General features: G+C 39.3%; 1 protein-coding gene across 2 annotated transcripts in view; it reads left to right on the top strand.

The window, feature by feature from the left end:
• Positions 1–23,522, top strand: part of LOC144649569 (piezo-type mechanosensitive ion channel component 1-like) — a 42,737-nt gene extending 19,215 nt beyond the window's left edge. For both annotated transcript variants that reach the window (XM_078509082.1, XM_078509081.1), the window contains 29 exons: positions 214–393; positions 1,023–1,115; positions 1,891–1,947; positions 2,496–2,639; positions 3,449–3,650; positions 4,337–4,429; positions 5,259–5,440; positions 6,047–6,268; positions 7,112–7,377; positions 8,033–8,122; positions 8,431–8,507; positions 8,693–8,845; positions 9,591–9,961; positions 10,672–11,172; positions 11,573–11,657; positions 12,805–12,890; positions 13,211–13,257; positions 13,415–13,568; positions 14,119–14,163; positions 14,348–14,406; positions 14,505–14,612; positions 15,915–16,073; positions 16,448–16,595; positions 17,795–17,980; positions 18,710–18,814; positions 20,175–20,341; positions 21,220–21,339; positions 21,991–22,242; positions 22,792–23,522. In XM_078509082.1, the coding sequence (XP_078365208.1) occupies positions 214–393; positions 1,023–1,115; positions 1,891–1,947; positions 2,496–2,639; positions 3,449–3,650; positions 4,337–4,429; positions 5,259–5,440; positions 6,047–6,268; positions 7,112–7,377; positions 8,033–8,122; positions 8,431–8,507; positions 8,693–8,845; positions 9,591–9,961; positions 10,672–11,172; positions 11,573–11,657; positions 12,805–12,890; positions 13,211–13,257; positions 13,415–13,568; positions 14,119–14,163; positions 14,348–14,406; positions 14,505–14,612; positions 15,915–16,073; positions 16,448–16,595; positions 17,795–17,980; positions 18,710–18,814; positions 20,175–20,341; positions 21,220–21,339; positions 21,991–22,242; positions 22,792–23,044 (4,605 nt within the window). In that variant the 3' untranslated portion in view covers positions 23,045–23,522. The remainder of the gene's footprint in view (positions 1–213; positions 394–1,022; positions 1,116–1,890; positions 1,948–2,495; positions 2,640–3,448; positions 3,651–4,336; positions 4,430–5,258; positions 5,441–6,046; positions 6,269–7,111; positions 7,378–8,032; positions 8,123–8,430; positions 8,508–8,692; positions 8,846–9,590; positions 9,962–10,671; positions 11,173–11,572; positions 11,658–12,804; positions 12,891–13,210; positions 13,258–13,414; positions 13,569–14,118; positions 14,164–14,347; positions 14,407–14,504; positions 14,613–15,914; positions 16,074–16,447; positions 16,596–17,794; positions 17,981–18,709; positions 18,815–20,174; positions 20,342–21,219; positions 21,340–21,990; positions 22,243–22,791) is intronic.
• The last annotated feature ends 1,194 nt before the right edge of the window (positions 23,523–24,716 follow it).

Here is a 24,716-nt window from a genome sequence, read left to right as displayed (position 1 = left end):
AGTTAGTAGCAGGGACCTTTTTCCTCAGCTACGGAAATCCGACACGTTACTAAACTAGGCTTGTAATACTAATTTTGAGTTAACAATAGGTTTTCAGAAGGGTTTTTTGTTTCACTTTGTCGAACATTCAATATGAGAGCGGCTTTTTACGTGATCTATACATAATTTTTTCTTTGGAAGCTAACTAGCGAATCAAATATCTTGTATTGTTAGGTGTGTGCGATTAACGCAGTAATCATCATTCTTCTTGGAATCTCCATGCCGTCTCGTGTTCTTCAGAGAGCGTTGTCGTACTGTTTCTTAATCTGGAGCTCTCTCGTGATTCTGAGTAAAATGATTTATCAACTGAGGTTCGTGCAGGCTGACTTGTTCCAACACAACTGTACGGACCAGGTAAGTCAAGATAAATACTTAGAATGAAATATGCCGTTAACCTTCGAGCAGGCTCATATTTGGAGGGAATACGCACGAGAGGCTCAGCCGCGAGAACGAGTCTTCTTGCGGCTTTCGTCCTCACGGCTTCGCCACTCGCGCGTGTATATTCCCAAATGTGACGTGACCCGCGTGTATTCCCTAACTGCTAGTCTTCATGAACAGCAATAAACGCAGACTATTTACTATTTTCCTCACTTGTGGTGCAGTGACAATGATTCAAGTATTTACAGGAAAGTCTCTATTGTACTCCAGCTTACTGTCTGTGATGTTTTCTGAGAAAGGAAGTTGTGTCACAAAAACAATTAACTAAAATTGCAATCAGGCGGTCGGGTTTTTTTCTTACAAGGTCAAACTGAGGTTTATAAATATGGGAAGTCATTTTAAGCTTACACAACTACATTTACTGTAACCAGTCCCCCTAGTTTGTATTTGAGGATATCCTCCCCCTCCCTTCCCCCCCCCCCCCCTCCCGCGCGCCCCAAAACTAACAACACGTAGCTTGAATGAGATTTATAATTTAGTTTGGCATGTTTGATGTAACGTGTATAATTTCCAGTTAATCTGATACACATCTATCTTTTCTACAGAGTTTACCGAGACCGTCTTCATTTAATCACTTCGTCAACAATGCATTATGGGTCGGTTTTTACAAGACAGATAACATCTCAGAGGACATCAAGGTAACAGATCTGTTCACGGCGTGTATAATTTAAGAAGACAAAAGCCTTTCTTCGTGCACTTATTGTTACCCGCTCAAAACTCAAAAGACATCCTAAAAATTGTTTGTGATATGCAGATTCAACTCAAAAATTGCCATAGCGGTGACGTAGCTCTATAGAGATCCGTGCAGTTCTCTGATTGGTTGTTACTTGCGCGCGAAAATTTAAAATCGAGCAACGGCCAATTGTTACATTACAAGTTGCAGCAGCATGAGTTCAGCTTTGTGCAACATGTTGCCGCAACTTGCAATAGACCTTTCTCGCTTGGGCGTTTTGTCGCCCCATTACAGGCCATGTGATGATACTCTTGAGAATTTTTGCTTTCAAATTTTCAAATAGTCGCGTGTATATGAATGAATAAATTTTATGTGGATAAAAGGAATATTCTCTAGAGAACATCACGTGGTCTGAAATGGGAAAACAAACCGCCCAAGCGAAAAAGGTCTATACAGGTGATAATACGCGCAACAACACTTTACAACTTGCAATGCAATAATGTTGCGGGACAAGTTGAAAGAAAAAGGTTACCCGTATTATTAGGCGTTAAGTTGCGTTCAATTTTTTTTAAGGTTGAGTAAACAGGGGAAAAATTAAACACGCAAAGAGAGAAATTGTGTATTAGGTGTAGTTTAATTTCATTGAAATTTCAGGTATATTGTAGCTGATCTCTTTACTATCTCAATTCGAGGTTGTGACTGTTAAGTGTGTTTAAACGTTATTTCTGTTTCATTTACAGGGATACCTTCTGATTGTTATAGTCATTGTGCTACACGCCGTCATTAAGCACCACCAGGTAGGTGAAAAATAACCAATAGAATTTTTTGTTTACCTGTTCATTTGTGGTCAATCCGTCATATTCAAGTACCACTGGGCTTCTGAGCAAGAAAAAAAACTTTTGTGTGTTGTTCTATTGGTAATAAAGGAGCTTAAACTTTGCTTCATATTGAAGGGAAAAAATGATACCAAGTGACCACAACACCAGGGACTACGATCCCCAGAATTTTTTAGAACAGTGATGTGGGTTCTTTAATGCTAATTTGGGTATGAGAAGGTGTACATAGTAGACAAGGCCAGGGGATTAACGGCACTGTCCAGTGACGCGATCGTCTAAACTGAGACAAGATTGTTATTGCAACAGGAAGGTTGATCGTACGGATGACGTAGGTCGGGCGAGGTCACGCAATTTAAAACGACTCAGTCACGTAACAGAGTGACTTAATGTGATTTGTCCCGTTATCCTAATGTTGTACTTGCCTGCCAGTACAGATCGATAGTTTCGCGTGAGTGAACTACCAAACCGTTAAGTTTTTGCCGTTTTTAATTATTTTTATATATCAACAGAAACTTTATCGTTGGAGGAAGAATTTAAAAGAACCAGATCCTGGAATCTTGTTTCCTGGAATAACAAGACCTGATGCTGATGAAGACTTTATTAACTGCGTCAAGTATTTGTTTAATAAATTCTTCTTTCACTTTGGTTGGGAGGTAAGACTTCAGCCCTTTTTTGTGATCATTTTTGTTATTTATATTCATTGGCGGAGTTTTCCGTACACGGCATTTGTTTAGCTGTTGTCGCGTTGTTTTGGATATGTTTTAACACCGAAATGAACATTAAGGCCTCTTCCACCCTGATACATGTACCTTTTTGTCGATGCGCTTTTGTTGATTCGTTTTCTTTCGATGCTTTTTTCTTATCGTCATACTGATGCGATCAAATACATAGACGGCTCAAAACGCAGGTAACGTGTGTGAGCGAGTCACGATTGGTTTTGGCTCTACTTCTGATTGGTCGAGAAATTGGCGAGAGTACAATCACAAAGTACAGTAATGCGCGCGAAAGCAAAGCAAACGCGAATTACTTCTAGGCATAGAGCAGTTTTCAATTGAGTGTCGTAAACTAAAACCAAAGTAAACTCTGACCATCCGCACAAACAATCCAGTGAACCAATCACTCAGCAATACAAGTGGCCGGCGCGGGATGTGCGCGAGCGAGTCACGATGTTGGTGAGCTCGGGTGGCGCGAGATCCAATCACTAGCGTGTTGCACCAAACAAACGCAATACTTTCGACACTCAAGTGAAACCGCTCTAAGTGGAAATCGTTCTAACCTTTCCTTAGCCTACAGATACAGCCTTCTCATTGACCCCTGGCTGCTTGGGACGTCTCGCGTAAGCGATGAAGGACTGCCCTACTAGAGTATTTGCGGCCTAAAATTCTCAATTTTCAACCAAACAAACAATATTGTTGATTTATTCAAAAGACTAATCGCCCAATCTATGTTGTTTTTTCCACAGGTTTGTCTAGTTATGATTGTAATAAACATGGCTGTCCGTTGTGACATCACATCTGTTGTGTACGCTATTTGGCTTGGGGCCTTTTTAGTGCTGGGCCGGCAGAACTCGTCCATCGTGTGGCCCGTGTATGTGGGCTTCTTAGCAGTGCTCCTACCACTGCAGTACCTGTTAGTACTTGGATGGCCTCCAGCACTCTGCCTGGGTAAGAACAAAACGTCTGTTGAAAATGTTTATTTTGTCTTTGTAAATGCATGTTTTGTTATTGACATTCTTATATAAAATTTCAATGCTTTGCTGTGGCCGTGTGGGGACTATACGTTCTCACATGTGCTTTACTAGTTGTTATTCTCAACGTTATTGGTGCAACTGAAATAAATTCCAAGGAGGGCAATGGCTAAACTCCCATTACGAGCCACCTTAAAGGAGCTGTTTCATGGGTTTTAGCCAAATTTAGACATCGGAAATTGCAACCAAATTGGGTGAAATATTAAAATAACCAACTAGAACAGTTCAGGAACATTTCAGTAACACAGCAGATACAAAAGAAGGTACGGATGGATAGCAATTGAAAAAGATTGAAACGGATTGCCATATGGGATTTTGTTAGAATACTGTTAGGCTGAACATTTTCAAAGTTAGTCTCGGTTGTTTGTCACTTTAAATTCTAATGCCCTGGAGAAATTTTTGGTTGAAATAAAGCTATGATTTTGTCATTTACATCCCTAGAAGTAATTTTTTTCGCTGATATTACGTTCCATAGCAAGTATTTGGCAAAAGTTTTTAAAATTGACTAAATTCAGCCGTGACACAGTCCCTTGCACCTAGAGGCACTGTTAGGCTGTTTTACCCCTTCCCTTGTTTGGTGTAACAACTGTTGTTTTCTTTCAGCATACCCATGGACTAATGCTTTGAACCCAAATCTTGTTCACTGGCTGTATCTCACTGATGTCAAACTTCCACCCGATCCTAAGCTTCTATTCAGTAAGTATACCGTGACAGCAGTTGCTGTTTTCATGTCGTGACATTGTTTCTGTATCGTGACAGTGGACGTTCTAGTGATGACAAGATTTTACTTGCCGTGACATTGAGTGTTGTTTTTGAGCCGTGACATTGGGTTTTTGTTTTAGTGCCGTGAGACATTGGGCTTGTTTTTGTGCCCTGAGACATTGGGCTCGTTTTTGTGCCGTGAGACATTGGGCTTGTTTTTGTGCCGTGAGACATTGGGCTTGTTTTTGTGCCGTGACATTGGGTCTGTTTTTGTGCCCTGAGACATTGGGCTCGTTTTTGTGCCGTGAAACATTGGGCTTGTTTTTGTGTCCTGAGACATTGGGCTTGTTGCCGTGAGACATTGGGCTTGTTTTTGTGCCCTGAAACATTGGACTTGTTTTTGTGCCCAGAGACATTGGGCTTGTTTTTGTGCCGTGACATTGGGTCTGTTTTTGTGCCGTGTTATTGGGTTTCCTTTTTGTGCCGTGACATTAGCGTTATTTTGTTGAAGGTTGTTCTTGTGCCGTCACATTGGTTGTTGCTCCTGTGCCGTGACACTGGGTTTTGGTTTTGTGCCGTGACATTAGGTTTTGGTTTTGATTTTGTGCCGTGACATTGGCGTTATTTTGTTGGACGTTGTTCTTGTGCCGTCAGATTGGGTATTGTTTCCGTATCGTGACATTGTGTTTTGCGTTATTTGTTGGGCGTTGTTCTTGAGCCGTCACATTGAGTTTTGTTCCTGTGACGTGACATTGTGTTTTGTTTTTGTGTCGTGACATAACACTTTTATGTGCGTGACAATGCATGATGTTTTTGTTTTCAGGTGACTTCTTCCAGCTGCTATTCGCGTGTTGTCAAGAGAACGTGTTTTCTGTCGAGCGCTTCAGACGATCAAGTGAACAAACCGCGTCAAGTGCAGCTTTCAATTCCAACAGAAGAGGAAGCCGCGGCAAAACAACTACTCCTGACTTTATGTGGAATATAACATGGCTCGACTTCTTCAAGGTGACTTAGTTATTGTCTAACTGTTCCTGTGTTAATTTAATTTATTTTCAGTCCTACAATCATGGATAAAACTGTTAAGATACTTGGTTAAATTTCCACTTATTTGGGTACTACCGCTCATTTTTTCCCTCCACCCTTTCAATGTTGACAATATTGTCTTGCTGTGAAAACAAAGCCAGATAAATTGCAAACCCCACTAAACACCTTTGAGTAGTGGAAGAGGGGAATAATGTATTTTTTATCCGCTTGTAAGTCACCACATTCACGAGAAGTGTGTAATATTCGTTTGTCTCAGCTAGTTTTGTCCAGGATTGACGCTGAAAATGCAAGTATCAGCCGAGTCCCCACCCGTTTTCAAACTGCCAAGAGATAGACGCATTATTTAAATATTATGTAAGAATAATACTTAAGCTAGTTTAAACAAACTAAACCTGGTTTTTCTTTTAAAAAAAGACATATATAATGCCGATACTATATGTAACGCTTATTTTTATCCTCCTGTAATTCAAGTACAAGTACACTATATGGACATTTGTGTGAGTTGCTGTTAAAAACGAAAATACTCGCTCTGATACAGAAAGTGATTTTGTATCTATTTTATTTCAGGTGGTTGTTTTTCAACACATGTACTGGGTGACTTTAGCCGTTGTTTACATCACTGTTCAAAGTACCATCAGTATTTTCAACTTTGGTTTCATACTGTGGTGCTTTTTCTTCTTGTGGCATGGACAAGCACTGTACCTACAGCCAAGAACGAGGCTGTTTAGATTATGGAAAATCTTCATAGGATACAATTACTTCACGCTTTTAGCTAAAGTTTGTTTGCAGGTAAAGAAGTAAAACAGTTGTATAGTTGTATAAAATCACAGAAAACTTTTAGTTGAAATTACAAGCGAAACTGTTCTACAAGTATATTAAAGGGGCTATGCCACGGTATTTTCGGTAATTTTATTTTATATTCATTATTTAAGAGCTCTAAACTTCAAATTGGCAGGGCAAAAGTCTTTTGGCAATCACGGCCACATAACAAACAAGGACGATTTAAGAGCATTGTAAATGACACTTATAACAAATTGAGATAAACTTGAAAAAATTCGGCCCGACGTTTCAGTTTACCGCTCCGTTGTAATCTTAACGAATTTTGCCGACCCATGCCCCCTTTTGGCCTTTCTTTGTTTGTTTTCAGTTATTGTGATATTTCATTAATTCTATGACCAGTTATGTAAAGTCAGTGCCGAAATTACCTTAAATTGCGTGACATAGCCCCTTTAAATAAATTCAATTTTCTAACAGGTAAAATACAAGATAAAAAAGGCCCTGGTACATGTTTTTGATTCAGATTCTGTTTGGCCATTACGTCATGTAGGCTCATTCTGATTGGATCCTTCTTGGTGACAGCATGCTACATTACGAGTTTCTGGCTCCAGTTATAAACCAAAAATGACAAACGAAGTGAACGTAACTATATTTAAAGTAATATATCAAACACAAGAGACAGTGTTTCATCTCATTTCGAAACACCGAGAAGAGAGTTGAAAATGTGACACCCAGCGAACGGTTTTTGACAAAAAAAATGCCGGAAATGCCCAAAAAGCTGGGACTTTTGTTTACTCATCTTATTTCTTTATTTCAATTATTAAACATATTTTCTATCTTTCTTCATTCCCCCAGCTCGTCTCTTGTGTGTACGTGGAGTATGTCAAGAAGCACACAGGCTGCTGGGCATTGCAGCTATTAAGCTTGTTCTGTTTAAGACAAGGAGGATATAAGAACAAGGGACAGGCAGACATTGGTGACTGCGTGGCTCCTGATGACACGGGGCTGGCTATGGACTGCGCATGCTTCACTTTCCTTGTCATGCAATACTGTGTGTTCACGTCAGATTATTTTAAACACGTGGTGCGAGATCACAAAGAGCAGGCCGACATGGCAAGCAGGTATGTAACCAGTCTCCCGCTGTGCGATGTCACGGATGTCACGATACTCTTGTGTCCTCCAAGGTAATCTGATGCCGTGACAAAAAGCGTGACATGAAAAGCGCAACTTCACGAAGACAAATGCACAAAAATAACCGACTTTAATTTATTTATAAACGGACGACTGCAATTTTGTTCTTTCACCAAAGTTGTGTTGGCAGGGCATTTACTCCATGATAAAAAAGTTTTCGCAGTTTGAAAACACATTTCGCTCATATGAATGAAATCATGAAGAAATCTCTGAACAATAAAAAGCTTAAAATATAATCAATTTCACAGTCTATTTTGTTACAATCTCACCGTTGGCAGCCTTCATAAACTCTTTTAGCTACCAACATTGATCAACGTACAATTTCATCCCCACCCCCCCCCCCTTCCCTTTCCCCCAAACTGATCAATGCGCAGTTACGTATACTGGTCATGAGAATATACTAATAAATTCTCCCGCCTGTCAACATAAAAAGAAAACCTCGAAACAAGTTAGGAGAGTTTAGAAGCGGATCAAACGTAACTTCCAGAAGTGGTTTATACGCTCTCCTGAGTCCCTTCGCATGCCCTTCCTCTTTTTCCTTGTGTGGTTAATTTAGATTCATTGTTCTTCCTTTTTTCTCCTCAGGGGAGCCGAACTTGTTGATGAGCATGTTCGTACACAGCTAGATGCCGTGAGACGAGAGGACAAAGGAAAAATGGATCGAATCAAGAAATCGTGAGTACAGCATTCTTTACTTTACACTGCTGTTTGGCAACTGTCACGTGATGATAAATAACCCCCGCCCCCCCAAAAAAAAAAGGAAAGGGAGAAAACGGAAAACAGAGGTTGGATTAACACCTGAATGGCCGAAATGGGCCATCTTCCTTGATTGCTAGATGGTGCGAGAAAAAGATTTAATTCCCTATACTTTACTCCTTCGACGTACTTCTGATACTTGATTTTATAGTTTTGTTTAATATTCTAAGGTGCCATAACATGATGAATGCTGATTTCTTATTTTCTTTGTGTTTCTCTAAAAACAGACTAAACAAGCTTAAGCAGAAACTTGCCAAGTTACATCCGGCCGGAGAACAGTACGAGCCTCAGTCACACTATGAAGGTAAACTCCGCTCACGCCGATTTATCACGTTCAGTTACATTGCTTATACACTGTTTCTTTTACTCTAAGTATGGAAAACAATCTGTTTTCTTGACGAACTAAAAATTTTAGGATAAATTTTTAAGACGTTCATGTCGTGAGAGGGAAAGCATTGAAACTGTTTTTGTTTTTTTTGTGACAAACAGCGATCTACTCAGGAGATTACAAGTGGTTTGAAACCGAATCAGAAGAGGAGTTAGAAAGTGAATCACCCACAGGGAGCCCATCTCATGAGAGGAGTGGCAGTCCCAGTGAGCCAGAGGGAGACCGGGCTGCGATCAAGGAGACTGGAGACAAAGGTATACTTTGTTCTTCGTTGTAAACAGTATTGGGAGTTGGTTTGCGTTTGGAAATTTATCAACAGTGAACGTGTTATGCCGTTGGGCCAAGTCAAAGCAGTCTCGACTTGTCCGTTTGTCTCTTTATGAACTTACAGGGACTGTGTTACGGATTTTAGCCAAATTTAGGCATGGAAAATGAGCATCAAATTCGGCGCAATATAAAAATATCCTCTTAAAACAGTGAAAGAACATTTCAATGACACAGCAAATACAAAAGAGAGGTACGGATGACCAAAAGTGACGAAGATTGAAACGGATTGCGATATGGGTTTTTGAAATGTTGTTGGACTGAACAGTTTTCAATTTTAATTTTGTTTGCTCGTAACTTATAATACCCGGAAGACAAATTTGGTTGCAATGAAGCTATAGTTTTGACATTTAGATCCCGAGAAGTAATTTCTTTTCAAAAAGTAAGTTTCATAGAGTTTCACAGTCCCTTTAATCAACGAGGAATTTCTGAATAAGCGTTACTTGACGATTTCTTGTCACAACTTTTTCCCTTTTGTGCCCAGAGCAACCAACAGATGCCACAGGTCAAAGTGGCCTTGGTTTGGCCGTCTGTCTATTTGTCAACCTAACCAGAGAGAAATTTCTTAATAACCTTAACTTTGCGAACTTTTGTCACAAGTAGAACCCTCTTAAAGCCGGGAAATGGCAATTGGCAGCTTAATAGGGTTCAACTGTATCTTTCTTTTATGCACAGAGCGACCAACAGAAGCCACAGGAGCAGCAGCCTCATCCAGCGCACGGAAAAGTTCCAGCAGCTCAATAGAGGACGAAGATGACTTCCTAGCTGTTGTGGCCCCGGAAATGCCCGAAGATGACGATCAACCCGAGGGATTTGTTAACAAGATAAAGCGCTGGTGTAGCTGGCTGTATTACTACATTGCTATAACTGTTGACAAAGTCATTGATTTGTTAAATGACATTTCTAAAGACTACCGCGAGATTGCTGACCAGCTCAAGAAAGAACAGAAGGAGAAGAGAATCGAGAAGCTTCGCCGTGCTAAGTTCGGCTACGGAAGTGCTCGGGTTCGACTCGGAGAAGCTTCGGACCCCGAAGCAGACACCAAGGTACGGTGCCTCTTGCTAACTTTATTTATTTATTTTTTAATCATTTATTATTTATTTATTTCCCTCTTTTTAAATTTCTATCATTCTAACGTGAGTGCATCATTATTTCTTAGCGAAAATTAAAGTTTCTAGAATGTTTCACGGTTTTCTATTGGCACTTGATTGTGGAACAATCTATCCAAGATACACAATACATTTTTTGATTCAAGGACTATGCGAAATCGTTTTCACAACGCGTGGCTTAACTGTTATCAATTAGAATTTGTAAACGTTTTGCATTTAATCTTTCTTGTCATTTTCCTGTTAATTTACACACGACCTCTCCAACTTTACGAATTCAACATTTATAATGTGTAAAAAAGTTCACTATTGCTACAGTATAACAGTAAACGGTCGTTTCGCCTATGAGTGGATTCGCTAACGACCAGTTCGCTAACGTCTAAAGTCGTTTCGCCAACGAGCTGTAGTTCCCCTTTAAAGTACGACCTAGAATATTTCTCGTTCTTTTATCGTGAGCAAAGGGTGATCACATCCCGTCAGCAAAACGACTTTAGACGTAGGTGGATCGACCTAATACGTTAGCGAACTCGTCGTAAGTGAATCTACTCGTAGGCGAATCGACTGCAATTCGCTATAACTATTACCATTGCTATTGCTATTTTATTTTGACATTTATTATTTTTGTAATTGATATACTTTCCAATACGCAGAGTATGACGTCACGCGTTACCATGGAGGACGATGACGCATGGTCGTCTTCCAATTTGGATCTGGAAGAAGCTGACGGAAGTGCGAATTGGCGGAAGTCCAACATGCGTATTTCGCGCCTGACAGTAGCGTTCGTGTACGCACTGCTGGCCAACACAGACATCCTATGTTACATGCTGATGATACTAAACCACATGGTGTACGCCAGTGTCCTGTCGATGCCGCTGCCTTTCCTGGTGTTCCTGTGGGGAATGCTGTCCATCCCCAGACCTACCAAGATATTTTGGATCACAGTAATGACGTACACACAGGTCGTGATCGTGGTGAAATATTTGTTCAAGTTTCAGTTTATCGACATCAATGACTGTAATCGCGCCGAGGGGCTGGAGAAGAACAGTCCGCTGTGTCCTCCAAGATTGCTCGGAATTGAGCGAGATGCGCACACGTCCGCCTACGATCTCTTGTTGCTTCTGGTACTCTTCTTTCATAGATATTCGTTGAAGGTAAGACTATTGTATGCATGTGTACGAATAGCTTCACTTTCGACGGATTCGTAGTTGAAGTCGTAAGAGCTATTTCAACTTTGTGAAAATCGAAAATCCGACGGAGTTGCAAGACGAGTCACACTCGACGGAATCGGAGAATAAGGGCCCGGTTGTTTAAAGCACGATTAAGCTAATCCAGAATTAGCATGAAATTTGATTTCAATTTTATAACATTTTGTTGAGGTTTTTTTGTTAATATTTTCTGTCCCCCAGTTTAGACGTGGACCAATCTCAAACTTAACAAAACATTCTTGTTTCAAAATAACTTTTCCGAGTTTAGTGGCTTGCAGCTGTTTTGATTTTTTTCTTGCCCTGATATTATTGAATTTTCTCAGTTATTACTTGTCTTTTTTGTCAGGTGCACGGTTTGTGGAGAGACCAAACGAACAAAGACGAAGGTGATGAAACTGACGAGACAGCAATGTCACCTGCGTCACCTCCAGGTACAAAGATTTTATTTAAAGCAGTTTTTTTTATTGACTGTCGTAAAATCGAAACAAAAGCAATTAGATCAAAAACGTGCAAAGTGTGGGAAAACGACTGAACGGTGACTAACGCGTGGGAAAATATGTAACCGGTGCCAAGCGCGGGAAAACGACTGACCAATGACTAACGCGCGGGAAAACATGGGTGCTTTCCATTACTAAGTAATTGTTCTGTAAGTAGGCTATATATTTTTTTCCGTGTGTTGCAATAAAAAAAATGTGACCGGATGTTCGCCAAAACTGTAATAAATACATGACAGCGAGGACTGAAATATCCCCTCGGCAATTTATGGAATAATTGTCACATTGAGTAAAGATAGCAATTCTAGATAGAAAATTCCAATGTCAACACGATTTATATGAATTTCAAGTCAAACTTTATAACGTGAGACTGACATTCGTTCGACTGTTGGAAAATTTTTTTTCCGAGTAGCTTGTGGTACAAACTGATTAACATCTTGAGTTGTTATATTTTAAGATTTGTCTGCGAATCCACATCCATCCTTGCCAACAGTCATCTGTCAAGTTTTGACGTAAACAATTAAGCCATAATCATTATTAAAAAAAAAGTGCGACCAGTCGGACCAAACTGACCGTTGTAAAATGGAACGATATTTTCTGATTTATCCGGGTCAACCGAGTGCAACGGTCCTTTCCATTTTGCATTCCTTTCCCCAGTTCCCCTTATCAGTGAGAAGCTACTGGACTAAAGTAAGAAAACTAAACAGTTTGTCAAAATGGAATGGTAAATTTTGGTCCGACCGGTCAAAGTGGACCACCTCCAGAGATGGACCCGAATATTCCGGTCACTCCGAACCGAAACGTGCCCTCCCATTTGTCTACCGACCGAAATTTCCGAAATGTTTGGCTTAAAAAGCACCCCAAGTAACCGGTGCCAAGCGCGGGAAAACATGTAACCGGTGCCAAGCGCGGTAAAAATGACTGACCGGTGCCTAACGCGCGGGAAAACATGTAATCTGTGCCTGGGGTGGGAAAACGCGCGTGGCTACTCGTACAAATAAACAAAACGTGATTTTCCTTGCAACAGTTTGCACTGTGGAGCCAAGCAAGCGTTTAATATCTTCTCTTCCTTAATGTTTTTAAGGTCATTTTGGTGCTGGTTATGGTGGTTCTGTTATGCTGGACAGGTCGATATCCATTGAGAGCAGCATTTCAACACAACAATCACAGGTGTGTACTGCGTAACATCCCTTAACTGCTTGAACGTTGTTTCTTGAACGTGGGACCTCGACCTGTGACATTGCCTGATGACAACAGTCCTAATCACATTTGAAACACTTCATGTTACTAGCTATTAACGACCGATTGTGCAGCGTCTTGATAATTAGATCATTCCACTTTTGTGGTAAACTTTCCATTGTATATATACACTCTTGGTGATCTGCTCCTTTTTTCTCAAACCTTGCTTGTTTGACTTTGTATTTGTTTTGTTAGGAGAAACCAGATGCTAATCACTGTTTTGTTTTGTTTGTTTGTTTTTTCGTTTCTAGGACACTCAGGCGACCGACGAAGATGGAAGACATAGGAATCAAGAACGGTGAGATATACATCGCAAGTTTTCATTTTTGCAATCAGTTTCAACACCCCCCCCCCCCCCCCCGAAAAAAAACCCAACAACAACAAGGAGATATAGCGTACTTTTAGCGCGTTCAATCCTGGTATCAAATGTAACCTTCCTTTGTTTTTCTCTCTAGCGGCCTGTGTTTTCCTGTGGCGACGTTTTTCCGTCGTATTTATGATCCTGAAATCGGCTCTGGTGCTGTGGATGTGTACGCCATGATGTTTTCCTGTCAGTTCATTATCTTTATCATCATTGTATTCAGTTGGTCTGCCTTCTCCTCGCCAGAGGTAGGAATTTGTTGTCATAATGAATTACCCTCGCTATAAAAGCTGTGTTGGTGTTAGTCTCTGTTACGAACCGTTAACTAAGAATATTGACTTGTGCAGGTGGGTTTGTTTGTTTGATTGTTTGCCTCTTTCCCGTTCTCTGTGTTATAAGGCCTTGACTAAGAATACTTACTCACGGAGCTGGGTTGGGTTATTTTATTTTGTTGGGTTTGTTTGTTTATCTCGATTGGAAGGCGCGGTGGCCTAATAGCTAGAGCGCTGGATCGGGCGGTTCGCGTTTGAGCCCTGACCAGGGCCCCTCCATTGTGTTCTTTGGCAAGGCACTTTACTCTCACAGTGCCTCTCTCCATCCAGGTATATAAATGGGTACCGGCAAATTTACTGCAATGGGGTAAGCCTGCAATGAAGTAGCGTCACCATATTCTTTTTTTTTGATTCTACTGATTTGCCACATAAAAATATATATGGCTACATGAGTACATTAACATTCAATATTGAAAAACGTGGCAAAGAAACCAAAAAGAAAGTTTTTTCTTATTCCTTTTTCCAGCCGAAGCCACAAGCGCAGTTCATGCAAATAATAGAACAAAACGTGGTAAGTTTATTTTTTTCTTAAATAACTTCTTTTCGCTGCAATACTAGAATTTAGCGGCTTATCTTTGCAGCTTTATCTCATAAACGCAGTACATTTTTCATTGAAAAACAGTTCCTTACAAAGTAATAGTTCTAATAATTACAACATATTTTTAAAATTTAAAAAATACACTTTGCTTTTTTAGGTGCCGAAGACCTTCCTTTACATGTTGTTAACGCAGTTTTTTCTCATCATTATTGACAGGTAAATTTCTTTAACCAACCTTACTTCGTGTTTTGAGACTGTATGCAGTCAGTAACAAACACTATCTTGAGTGTGATCATGTATTTTTGTTCTTCCAGATATTTATATCTCAGAAAGTTTGTGATCGCCAAGCTGATTTACAATGTTTGTTTGGTGATATTATTTCACGTGTTCATGTTTTTCATCGTGCCACTTGTGACGCAAAGGTAAGTCGCCCAAGACCTCAAAATAACAGTGTAGTAGAGTGGAGAATTGCCAATATACAAGAACACATGGTAGATATATAATGACGAGCCTTTTCGATAAACTAGGACTTATTTTGCGCTAGCAAAGAAAAAAGAGACTTTTGTTCATAAACACGCACTATTATTTTACATTGTGTCTAGATACCCGGCAGCCGGGAAGTGTTTTCAAAATACTACATACCCGGCAGTCTGAAATTATTCTAGAATTTCCACGGAAAAACCAATCCAATCCTCCTCAAAACTATAGATCTTTGCTTAGAAATGCCAAGCGATTTCAATTATAGTTTTGGCTTTGTGTTTGAGGAAATTTTCGAGCTTGGGCATACCACAAAATCTTGATTCTTCGACACTTAGAAAAAAATCGTACTCTGACTCCGGTGTCAACTCTTATAGAATAATTTCTACAAAAACTGAAGTTGAAACCCTGCGAGAGTATTCGATATTTGCTGAGAAATGCGAAGCGATTCTAAATAATGTTTTGCTTTTGTTGTGGACGAATTCTCTTGGCTTCGGCGTACTATAAAATCCTCGACTCACGGGCACGGTTGTTCAAAAGACTAGATACCCGGCAGTCAAAAATTCATGAATAATCAATACATTCAATATCCACAAAAATGATCATTGAAACCTAGCTCCCGAGAGTATTTCAGTATTTCAATTTTCGGTCGGAAATACCAAGCGAGTTTTTACAATGTCAGTTTGGTTTTGCACAAATTGTACGAACTTTATGTGACTCACGGGCACGATGTTTCAAAGACTACATACCCGGCAGTCAAAAATGCTTCCCGTTTTTCCATCAAAATTTCCATTTGAACCTGCTGAGATGTCGGTGTAGAAATACCAAGCGATTTTCCGACTTTAGGCCTCAACAATTGCCTCGGCAAAGTAGTACAAAATAGCTACAAAACGCTTGAGCGTTCGGTGACGAAAGTCCGCCACCGATATAACTTCCGGTGTGACGCTTTAGTGGCGTGACAAAGGTGGCACGTGGTGTTGGTTTTTCCGTGGAAATTCTAGAATAATTTCAGACTGCCGGGTATGTAGTATTTTGAAAACACTTCCCGGCTGCCGGGTATCTAGACACAATGATTATTTTAACAACAAATTTAAAAAAGTTGATTTCATAACTTCGATAATTTCATGATTTCGTGATATATTTGTATATATTTTGTATATTTCGTTGTGTATTTCGTTGATTTTGTTCTAAAATATTTTCAACGCATTGATCTCATTGTGACATGTATCTCTGACGTTTTTCTCTAGAGCGTTCATCGAGAACATACCAGCAATCTTCATGTACATCTTCAAATGCATGTACTTTGGCCTGTCCGCTTACCAAGTGCGATGTGGTTACCCTACCAGGATTCTGGGTAACTTCCTGACGAAAAGCTATACGCTGACCAGCGGTATTCTTTTCCAAGGGTAAGTTCAAGAATGGGTTCATTACGCGTAAATGTTTTATTTAGGTTACAATGTAAATGATGTAAAAAAATCAGTTGAATGGTTGAGGGGATTAAATATAATTAATGTTCGAAGTATTGCAAATCTCTCTTTTCCTAAATGAGACTTGTGTCATGTTGCAGAATCCGAAATAAGCGACCTTTAGATTTGACTACGAGTACGAGATCGAGTACGACTTTGGAACACATAAATAAACGTTAGGGATAAGATTGGTGTGATAAGTGATTATAGGAGGCACACGAATTTGGTTTGAAAACACGTACTCAATCTCGTACTTGTAGTCCAATTTAAAGGTCGCTATTTCCTAATAAAATCTACTGCTATCTTGTCTCTAGTTTCCAGGCCATTCCCTTCCTGCTGGAGTTGCGCAGTGTGTTGGACTGGGTCTGCACAGATACCACGCTGACCTTGTATCACTGGCTCAAGATGGAGGATATTTATGCTAATATTTATGTGCTGAAGTGTTACAGAGAATCAGAGAAGGTAAGAAGAGTTATAAAAGCTGAATGGAATTGTTTCTCTTCCTCCGCTTGGGGTTTTTTTTATTGTAGCCGTTATTTGGGTCATTATCCAAGACTTCTAAGAATCGTTGCGTCTACTGAGAAAAGAGGCTTTCTCGCGTTACGCAACGTGTTGGAGATGGGTTGCGTGATATCCAAATAAGGGCAACAAAAGGGGCCCGAAGGATTGTTTCCATGACAGCTTATAAGGACAAACCATTGTTGGGATATTTTATTACGAGACGATAAAGATGAAATGTTACGCGAGCGGGGAACAAAGAAGAAATTTGAGTCCCCGACGGGAATCAAACCAATGGCCTCCCAGATACCGGCTGGACACTCTAACCAACTGAGCTACGAGAGACTCGTGGTGAGCTGGGCCATTTACTGGGTTCATATGTGATACGCGTCCTGCAACTGCAAACTCAGCCGCAAACAAAGCTGTCAATTTGCCGTTTGGATTTTATGACGTGTAATGGTCGAAAGTCCTTTTCTGTTTTTGTTACTATTAAATGTCACTTCTCCCTTGACTCGTAAAATTTGGAATTTACACATTACCTTATTATAGGAAATTAACGCGTTATGAAATTAATGCCAATTTCAAACTTTCGCGTTAATTTAAGTCGCGTTAATTTTTCTTAACGTTAATTTCCGCGCCGTTAATTAAGTGGAGCGTTAATTTCCATGACGTTAATTTCCATTTTTTTAGCCCCAATTTTCCGTTACAGTCCAGATGTTCTTGACTCCAAGGAAAAAGCATTATTTTATCTGCCACTATCATTGATACTGTGAAGAACGCTCAAAGTCGGAAAAGTACCACGAACATTGTTTTCGTTTAAGATTATACGCCTACAAGCGTTGAAATAAACTTGTTCCTGTTGTGTACGTCGCGTTAATTTCCTTCATTTTGAAATGTTACCCTTTCTTTCGCGTTAATTTCCTATATTGGGAAGTAATTTTTCCTTCAATTCGTGTTCATTTAAGTCGCGTTAATTTCAAATACCTTAATTAACACAAGCGTCAATTTCCTATAATAAGGTATTCCAAATAATTTTACATCAACTTGTCCTGAGAGTGGAGGTTTCCTTGAAAACTGTACTTCAAATTGGAATCATTTGACTGACTCTGCTTTCTGACGTTTTTGTAGAACTGTTAAGATCTCTATTTCTTTCTTGTGCTTAGACGTGGTTCCAAGCTAGGGGCCAGAAGTATTGGACCATGAGCAAGTGGGGCTTAGGTGGACTGTTGGTGGCTCTGCTGGTAATCGTCATATGGTTCCCACTTCTGTTTATGTCATATATCAACTCTGTGTACACAGCCAACCTACCACAGGACGCCACGTTCACGCTTTCTATTGGTGGATATCAGGTATGTTCAACGTAAAGCATTCAGAACGATTAATTTAATTCGTCAAGCGAGACAGACTCATCCTAAACAGCGCTTGGGAGGGAATTCTGTTGTTTTACGAATTAAAGGGACTATGTCACTGGGATTTCACAGTTTTTTGGTCACAACTGTTCTAAAATAAGTTGTAGGCAACTAAACCCATGAAAGACATTATCTTTGAACATCTAAACTTCCTATTTCGGAATATATAACCTTAATTTGCGGATAGAAATCAAGCTACAACTGTAAATATCGATTTTTTTGAAAACGCGCGGAAACAATTTGAAAACGTTTGCCTAACGTTTTCAAATTGCAATCCGTTTCCATCCGAGGCATCCGCATCCAAAGATGCCAGTTAACAGATTCAGTCCTCTAATATAGCCATTTTTAATAAAAATGGACCATTATTTATGCTACACAAATATAAATTTTGGCGGTTCAAAAATCTGGTAAAATCCGTGACATAGTCCCTTTAAAAGTTGAAAAACAGTTACATTAGTGACATATTCCCTTAGATTTAAGGGTAAATGATCTCTTTTTGACAGTGCAGACAGAATCTGTGTTACCTTCTTTTAAACGTATACATTACATGTGTAGTAGAAACGTTAACTATAGTGGAAGGTGAGTAGAATGTCCGGGCCAAAAACAGTAATTAAGCTTCACGAGGTACGGTATTTCCTTTTTGTATGATTTTTATTTTTCATTTTGCAGCCACTTTTCAAAGTAAGTGCACAGGAGAAATCTTTAAACAAACTGAACGATAAAGAAATCGACAAGATAAAGAAGGACCGGCCCGGTGGATACTCCGAAACCGAGGTACTTTTGCCTTACAGTTAAAAATATAGTCTGGTTTAATTAAGTTGTTTAGTTCCGTTGTTTGATTAGGTATTACTAAGGGAAGTGGTCATAACAAGTGTACTCGACGAGGATCCACCTTGTGTAGGGGTAGGGGGGGGGGGGGGGCTATGCAAGACACCATCTGTCTGATTAGCCAAATAGACAAAAATTATTGGCCTCAAAATTCAAGTTGAGACTTTCATATTAGGTGTGCATGAAGCTTGCATTGCGGGAGAAATGGCAGAAGGAAGTTTGAAGATTTTTTTAAGTTTCCACTCCTGATAGAGTGGGGGCTATACAAACAAGACACCATCTTTTAAGGTGGGAAAGGTAGGCTACATGAAGAGACCACCTGTCTTTTTGCAGACTGGTGGGTACTGTGTGAGTACAATCGTTTTGACCATTCCCAAACTTGCATCACATAAAATTGAGAGAAATGTCAGGCATCTGTTTTGCGATACAGTAAAAACCTACATTTTTAAGAACCTCTTAGGCTAAAATTTGTCAGTTGGACACCCACTATATAAGGAACCTCTATAGCCTAAAATTTGGAAATAGATTCTTATTTTCTAAAATCGATAAAAAAATGTTTACTTTAATTAGGGAAATAAGATAAGTTGACATTCTGAATCCTCCTTGGAGACACCTAGGAGCCTTATCGCTTCATTTGTAGTGTCAATGCCAATGTTGAAAATCATATGATATTATTGTTGATACGATCACATAAATATAGATAAAATGGTGTGCAAATTTCATATAAGGAAGAGGATGATCGAATACCACTAAAATTCTATTAGCAGCAATGTAAATTTTTCCTCAGAAAATAAGAACCTGTTAAGAACCTAAATAGCCTAAATTTGTGCTAATTACCTTTTATGTAAGAACTCGTTTAGGCTAACTTGGGAAAATGCAGGTTCTTACTGTACAATGCATGCGATGTTCTCTCAAATGCCACGAAAATTCTTTAAACTAAACATTTCCATCCACGCAGTGATGACACAGGGTTACCACAGGTCAGGAAATGGTCAGGAAAGAATAAAATTCTTCAAGGTCAGGGAAAAGTCAGGGAATTTTATTTTGAGTCAGGAAAAATTGACATTTCGTCATTTTAAATAAAAGTCGGGGGATATTGAAGTAACTTTTTATGTCAATGTGATCTCGGCGATGTTTTCTTTTGGAAGTGGAAGCTGGAGGTCGCTACTTTATCTGACGTTTTGTATTTATTTGGTCAGAGAATTTTTTTATCGGGAAAAGGTCAGGGAATTTTGAAAATTGACGCCTGTGCCAAGCATGTGACAGTTTCAGTACGTTTTGCTGATTACAAGCGTGTTTGTTGTAGATGGAAGCATTCCTTCAGGGCTATAAAGGAAGAGGCACGGTGGTTCAAGTGAAGATTGTGGGTAATTCAAGCTCCATCTGGACCATCAGCCCGCCGTCACGTGACCTTATGACAAAGTATCTTTCCGACAACAATGTGACAATGCGCTTTAGCTATGAATTTACAAGGTCTGTACTTCTACAAGTATATATCTCATTAACTGTAATTTTTTTAACTTTTCAAAATGCGCGCGCTTATTTAAACAATTGCATGTAGTGCTCGCGTAAACGCTGACGAAAACCTAGAAGAAAAAACAAACATACAAACTTTTGAATTATTTCAAATTTGCATTGTACCTCAAAGTCTTTCAGCATTATGGAGAAATGGTTTTTCTTATGTTTAGTTTTTTCAAATACACAGGAAAATCGAGAAAACATGTAAAAATTCGTGAAGTAGTGGCACTTTCTTGTACCATGTCGCATCAGATCAGCGCGCGCGCTCAGGTAGAAGGCATACGTCAGCGTGCACCCATGGGCAAATAGTAGACGCTAAATTAACCAATCAGAACGCGCGCTTTACTTTAGTTGTGCTATAATCAAATTTAGGTCCATTTTATCACATAGTTTTTTATCCGTCGAAGACAGTAGACTGGCTGTCAAAGGCTTATAATTTTAAAACAAATTTTTACCAGAGAACGTCTTTTTATAATTTTATAATGAATTCTGGTATCGGATCGATCTTCGATATTTTTATGCAATTACTGCGTTCATGTTTCTTTCACTGTCTTTTCGCTCGCTACGCGTAACTATATGCTGCTGCTACTGCTGCTACTCCTCTTTCTCTCCCCTCCTCTCCCTCTTTCTCTTCCACACATCCTTTTCATTCCATTTTATCCATGACAACACATCCCTTTCCCTCTCCTATATTTTTCTCCCTCGTGCAATTTTTTTTTCCTTTTCGCCAATTTGTAATAGTAACCACATAAGCAATGCCCCGAAACGGTAAGCCTATAAAGTGGACATAAGTGGATAAGCACCTTTCATCTAACGTTTTCTTCCATATATAGGGAGCCTAAAACAGCACTTGCACAGGAGACGATATCCGGTGTGACCCAGGTCCTCCTCGACAATGCTACTAAAACGCAACTGGCAGACATGTTAGAGGGAAATTCCACAAGTGATGACGTGTATGTGAGCCCGTTTTATTATATATTTCAATGTCGTTCAGTTGTTTCACCAATATAACAGTGGTGATATTTCTACTGAGGCATCCTATCAATACAGTTATACTATTATCTGGCAAACCGACCCTTCTACGAACAGAGTTATAAAACTTCGTTATTAGTTATAAGTTGTGCTGCGTTGGCGGGCAAAACTGGTAGTTGATAAAAGTAAAAAAAAAAACAGCTTTAGCAAATTTGGACAGGCTGACGTTTTGAGCGTTAGGCCCTTCGTCCGATCACTTTGCTCCAACGAAGAGTAAAGGCTTGGAATTTTAGCTTTTCATTAAAAAAAAGAAGACAAAGAAATATAAACAACAACAAAATAACGGCTAGAAAGGTCAAACCGTCACAAGAATGGCAAGTTTGATTCCTTGACATTCTGTTAATAAATCAAATTTCATAAACTGTAATCCATTTGGATCCCTGCAATCCTGCAGTTTATCTCGAAACTACTGCTTCTATTTTTTTCTCTATAGAACCTTTTTATCCAACTAAGCTGTATATTTGGTGGCATTTGGAAATAAGCTGAGAAAAATTTTGCTATTTCAGCAGGACAGTGTCCCTTGAATTTCGTGTCCGTGACGTTAACATTGTTTCTAATCTTTCACTGTACAGGGTTATAAAGGACTTGTTTCCAAGCTTCGTACGCGTCCCAGCCAGCGGCTCGGTTACAGCGGTTCTCTCCAATGACAAATCTAACTATGTGACGTGTCGCCTGCGCATGCGCTCGAAGGGTGACTTTGATTGGTGGGAGCTAACGCAGAAGAGTCCTGATCCATTGTTTGGTGCCAAGGATAATGTGCTGGAAATGATAACTTTTAATGATCTAGTGCCACCTCTTCACTTCTCGTTCTTCACTAGTACTGGGTACGATCTTCATTGTAACTAAACGCATTCTCGTCCCAGAGCCGCTTGTCCCTCTCAGCCGGCTGAGCCTGGGGCACGAGGAACAAGTTGCTCTGGAGACACTTGATTTGATTGGCTAGATCTTTAACAAAGGAAATTTAAATTAAGCAAATCAAATCACTCGTTTTAAAATCTCTTAATAAACAGTACACCATAAAATTACTGTTCAGTAGCTTTTATTTGAACGGTCAAAGAGCACTTCATTCAGAACCACCTTGCACTGCATGTAAAGAAGTACGTCACATGAAAGTCATGTTAATAGCATCCATTTGAATGATCACACACTAGGGTTTCATGGCCACAGACTTTTTAAGTTAGAACTACCTTATACAAAAAAAAAAACATCAAAAAACAAAAGTTGAACCCTTGAGCATAGTAAACAGTACCACATGAAAGTGCTGCTCAATAGCTTTCATTTCATTGCTATTACTGGGTTTCGTCCACAGACAAGAAACTAAGCCTAACTTCGTCTTTTCTGACTTACATCTTCTGTTCTATGTTCTGTTGCAGGATAATTGGACTGTACGTGGGATTCGTTTGGTTGGTCGGCAAGTTTGTACGTTTGTTCTTCACCTCCATATCGTACCGAATCATGTTTGACGAGATGCCAAACGTCGATAAAGTACTCAAGCTGTGCCTTGACATCTTCATGGTGCGAGAAAGCAAAGAACTCGAGTTAGAGGAAGATCTTTTTGCTAAGCTCATGTTCCTGTACCGGTCTCCGCAGACACTGATCAAATGGACTAAGTATAAGCGGCATTAGTTAGCAAGAAAAAATCTGATCTAAGTTGAATTTCGCTTTACAGTAAAACCTGAGAATGCTAGATACATCTTTTGGAATGTTAATTGTGTTGCTTCCAATCGGAGGCAAAACTAAAACGGCAAGAATGAACCTTGAATTTTTTTTTTATTGACACGATAATAATAAAAGCTAAAAGCTGAGCTGTTTCTTGACTAATGAAAAGCGTTTTTACTTTTAATTGCTCTTGCTATTTGTGGTGCGTTCTTGCCGTTTTACGTCATGATAGCAAAAAGTATCCAGGCAGGCATACTCTGCGTTTGTTATATCGAGGTTCAGTGTAGAAAGTATATGCCCTGCATAAACGTTTTTAAGGCTTAAGAATCCTGGCTGAGGAAAACTGGAAAAATAATTTGCCGTCGCGATCGGCATTTTTAAATACGAATGGATAGTTTTAAAAGAAAAGAAAAATAAGTTCTCGTTATATGTCGTAGCCTGATTAAATGTTGAGCCTCTCTATGGGTATTTCCGAAGAAATCGAAGACGCGAAGATCACCGCGGAAAAAACGAAGATCTCATCGTTGAAGCGAAGATCTGAAATTGACCAAAATTCGCGTGATCATATTGAACACTCAGATATAAAACTGACAAAACTCGTAAACACTACAGAAAATATCTGTTATTTCTGAATTTTGTCATTTGACCACATATCACGAAAAAAAGCCGAACGAAGATAAAACGAAGATCTGCTTAAAAAAACGAAGATTTGCTAAAAAATTGCGAAGAAAACGAAGACCGTAGGTACCCATAGAGAGGCTCAATGTTAGTCAAACCGTAAGTTCCTAGTTGATAAGTGTTAAAGTGTGACTTGTTTATAAAAGAAGAATAAATTAAATAGATTATTTTTCACAAGGGAGAAATTTTAAAACATAGTTATAATATAACCAAAATAATGGCTACTGCTACTTACGAAGAGCATTTGTGTTGCAAATCGTTTGCTCTTACCCGAAATGTAAGTTTGTAGCCAATGACGTGATTTATCATACTTGTGAGATGTAAATTGTTGAAGGAATTTACCAGAGTTATTTATTGTAATTCAGAGGTTTATAATACTTGAGTTTCGACCCCTTTTCACTAAAATACCGCAATTAACAGACATTTTGTACGAGGTTGGACATTTAATTATAGTTTTTGTCGCTGCGAATCATATTGCATGTTTTGTCGCTTCGACTTCTTAAAATTCGTGCTTGGTAAACTTATATTGCTTTACAAGCAGATTCAAAACTAGAACAGTTTTTATATAAGTATTTTGCCATATTTTTCAAAGCTATTTTGAGAATACCGTAAAATGTTCAATTTAAGCTGCAAAAGTCGAAAAAGATTAGCTAGTGGCGCTCGACAACTTTCCGATTATTGTTGCTGGTAGTCACATAAAATCCGTTTTCAGCTATTTTTGTACCCGGTGAATTAAAAATATTTTGCAGAATAGTTGGTTCGTAGTCTTTGTGAGGTGAACTTTAGTGTAGGGAAAGAACAAATGATAAATGGTATTTTCAATAAAACTTCAAGTGCTGATTGTTATTATTGTGTAGTCTTTTTTTATCGATCTTCAGTGACCGATGTTACGACATTGCGTTGTAGTATAGCGGAGTAAGCTACCTAAGATATTCTGGGGACGATTTTTGGCCATCAAAAA

This window comes from Oculina patagonica, chromosome 4 (genome assembly GCF_052425735.1).
Source record: "Oculina patagonica isolate OP01 chromosome 4, crgOcupat, whole genome shotgun sequence".
Classification (NCBI taxonomy): Eukaryota; Metazoa; Cnidaria; class Anthozoa; order Scleractinia; family Oculinidae; genus Oculina; species Oculina patagonica.
Note: the sequence above shows the minus strand (reverse complement) of the source record. Positions and strands in the feature narration are given on the sequence as shown.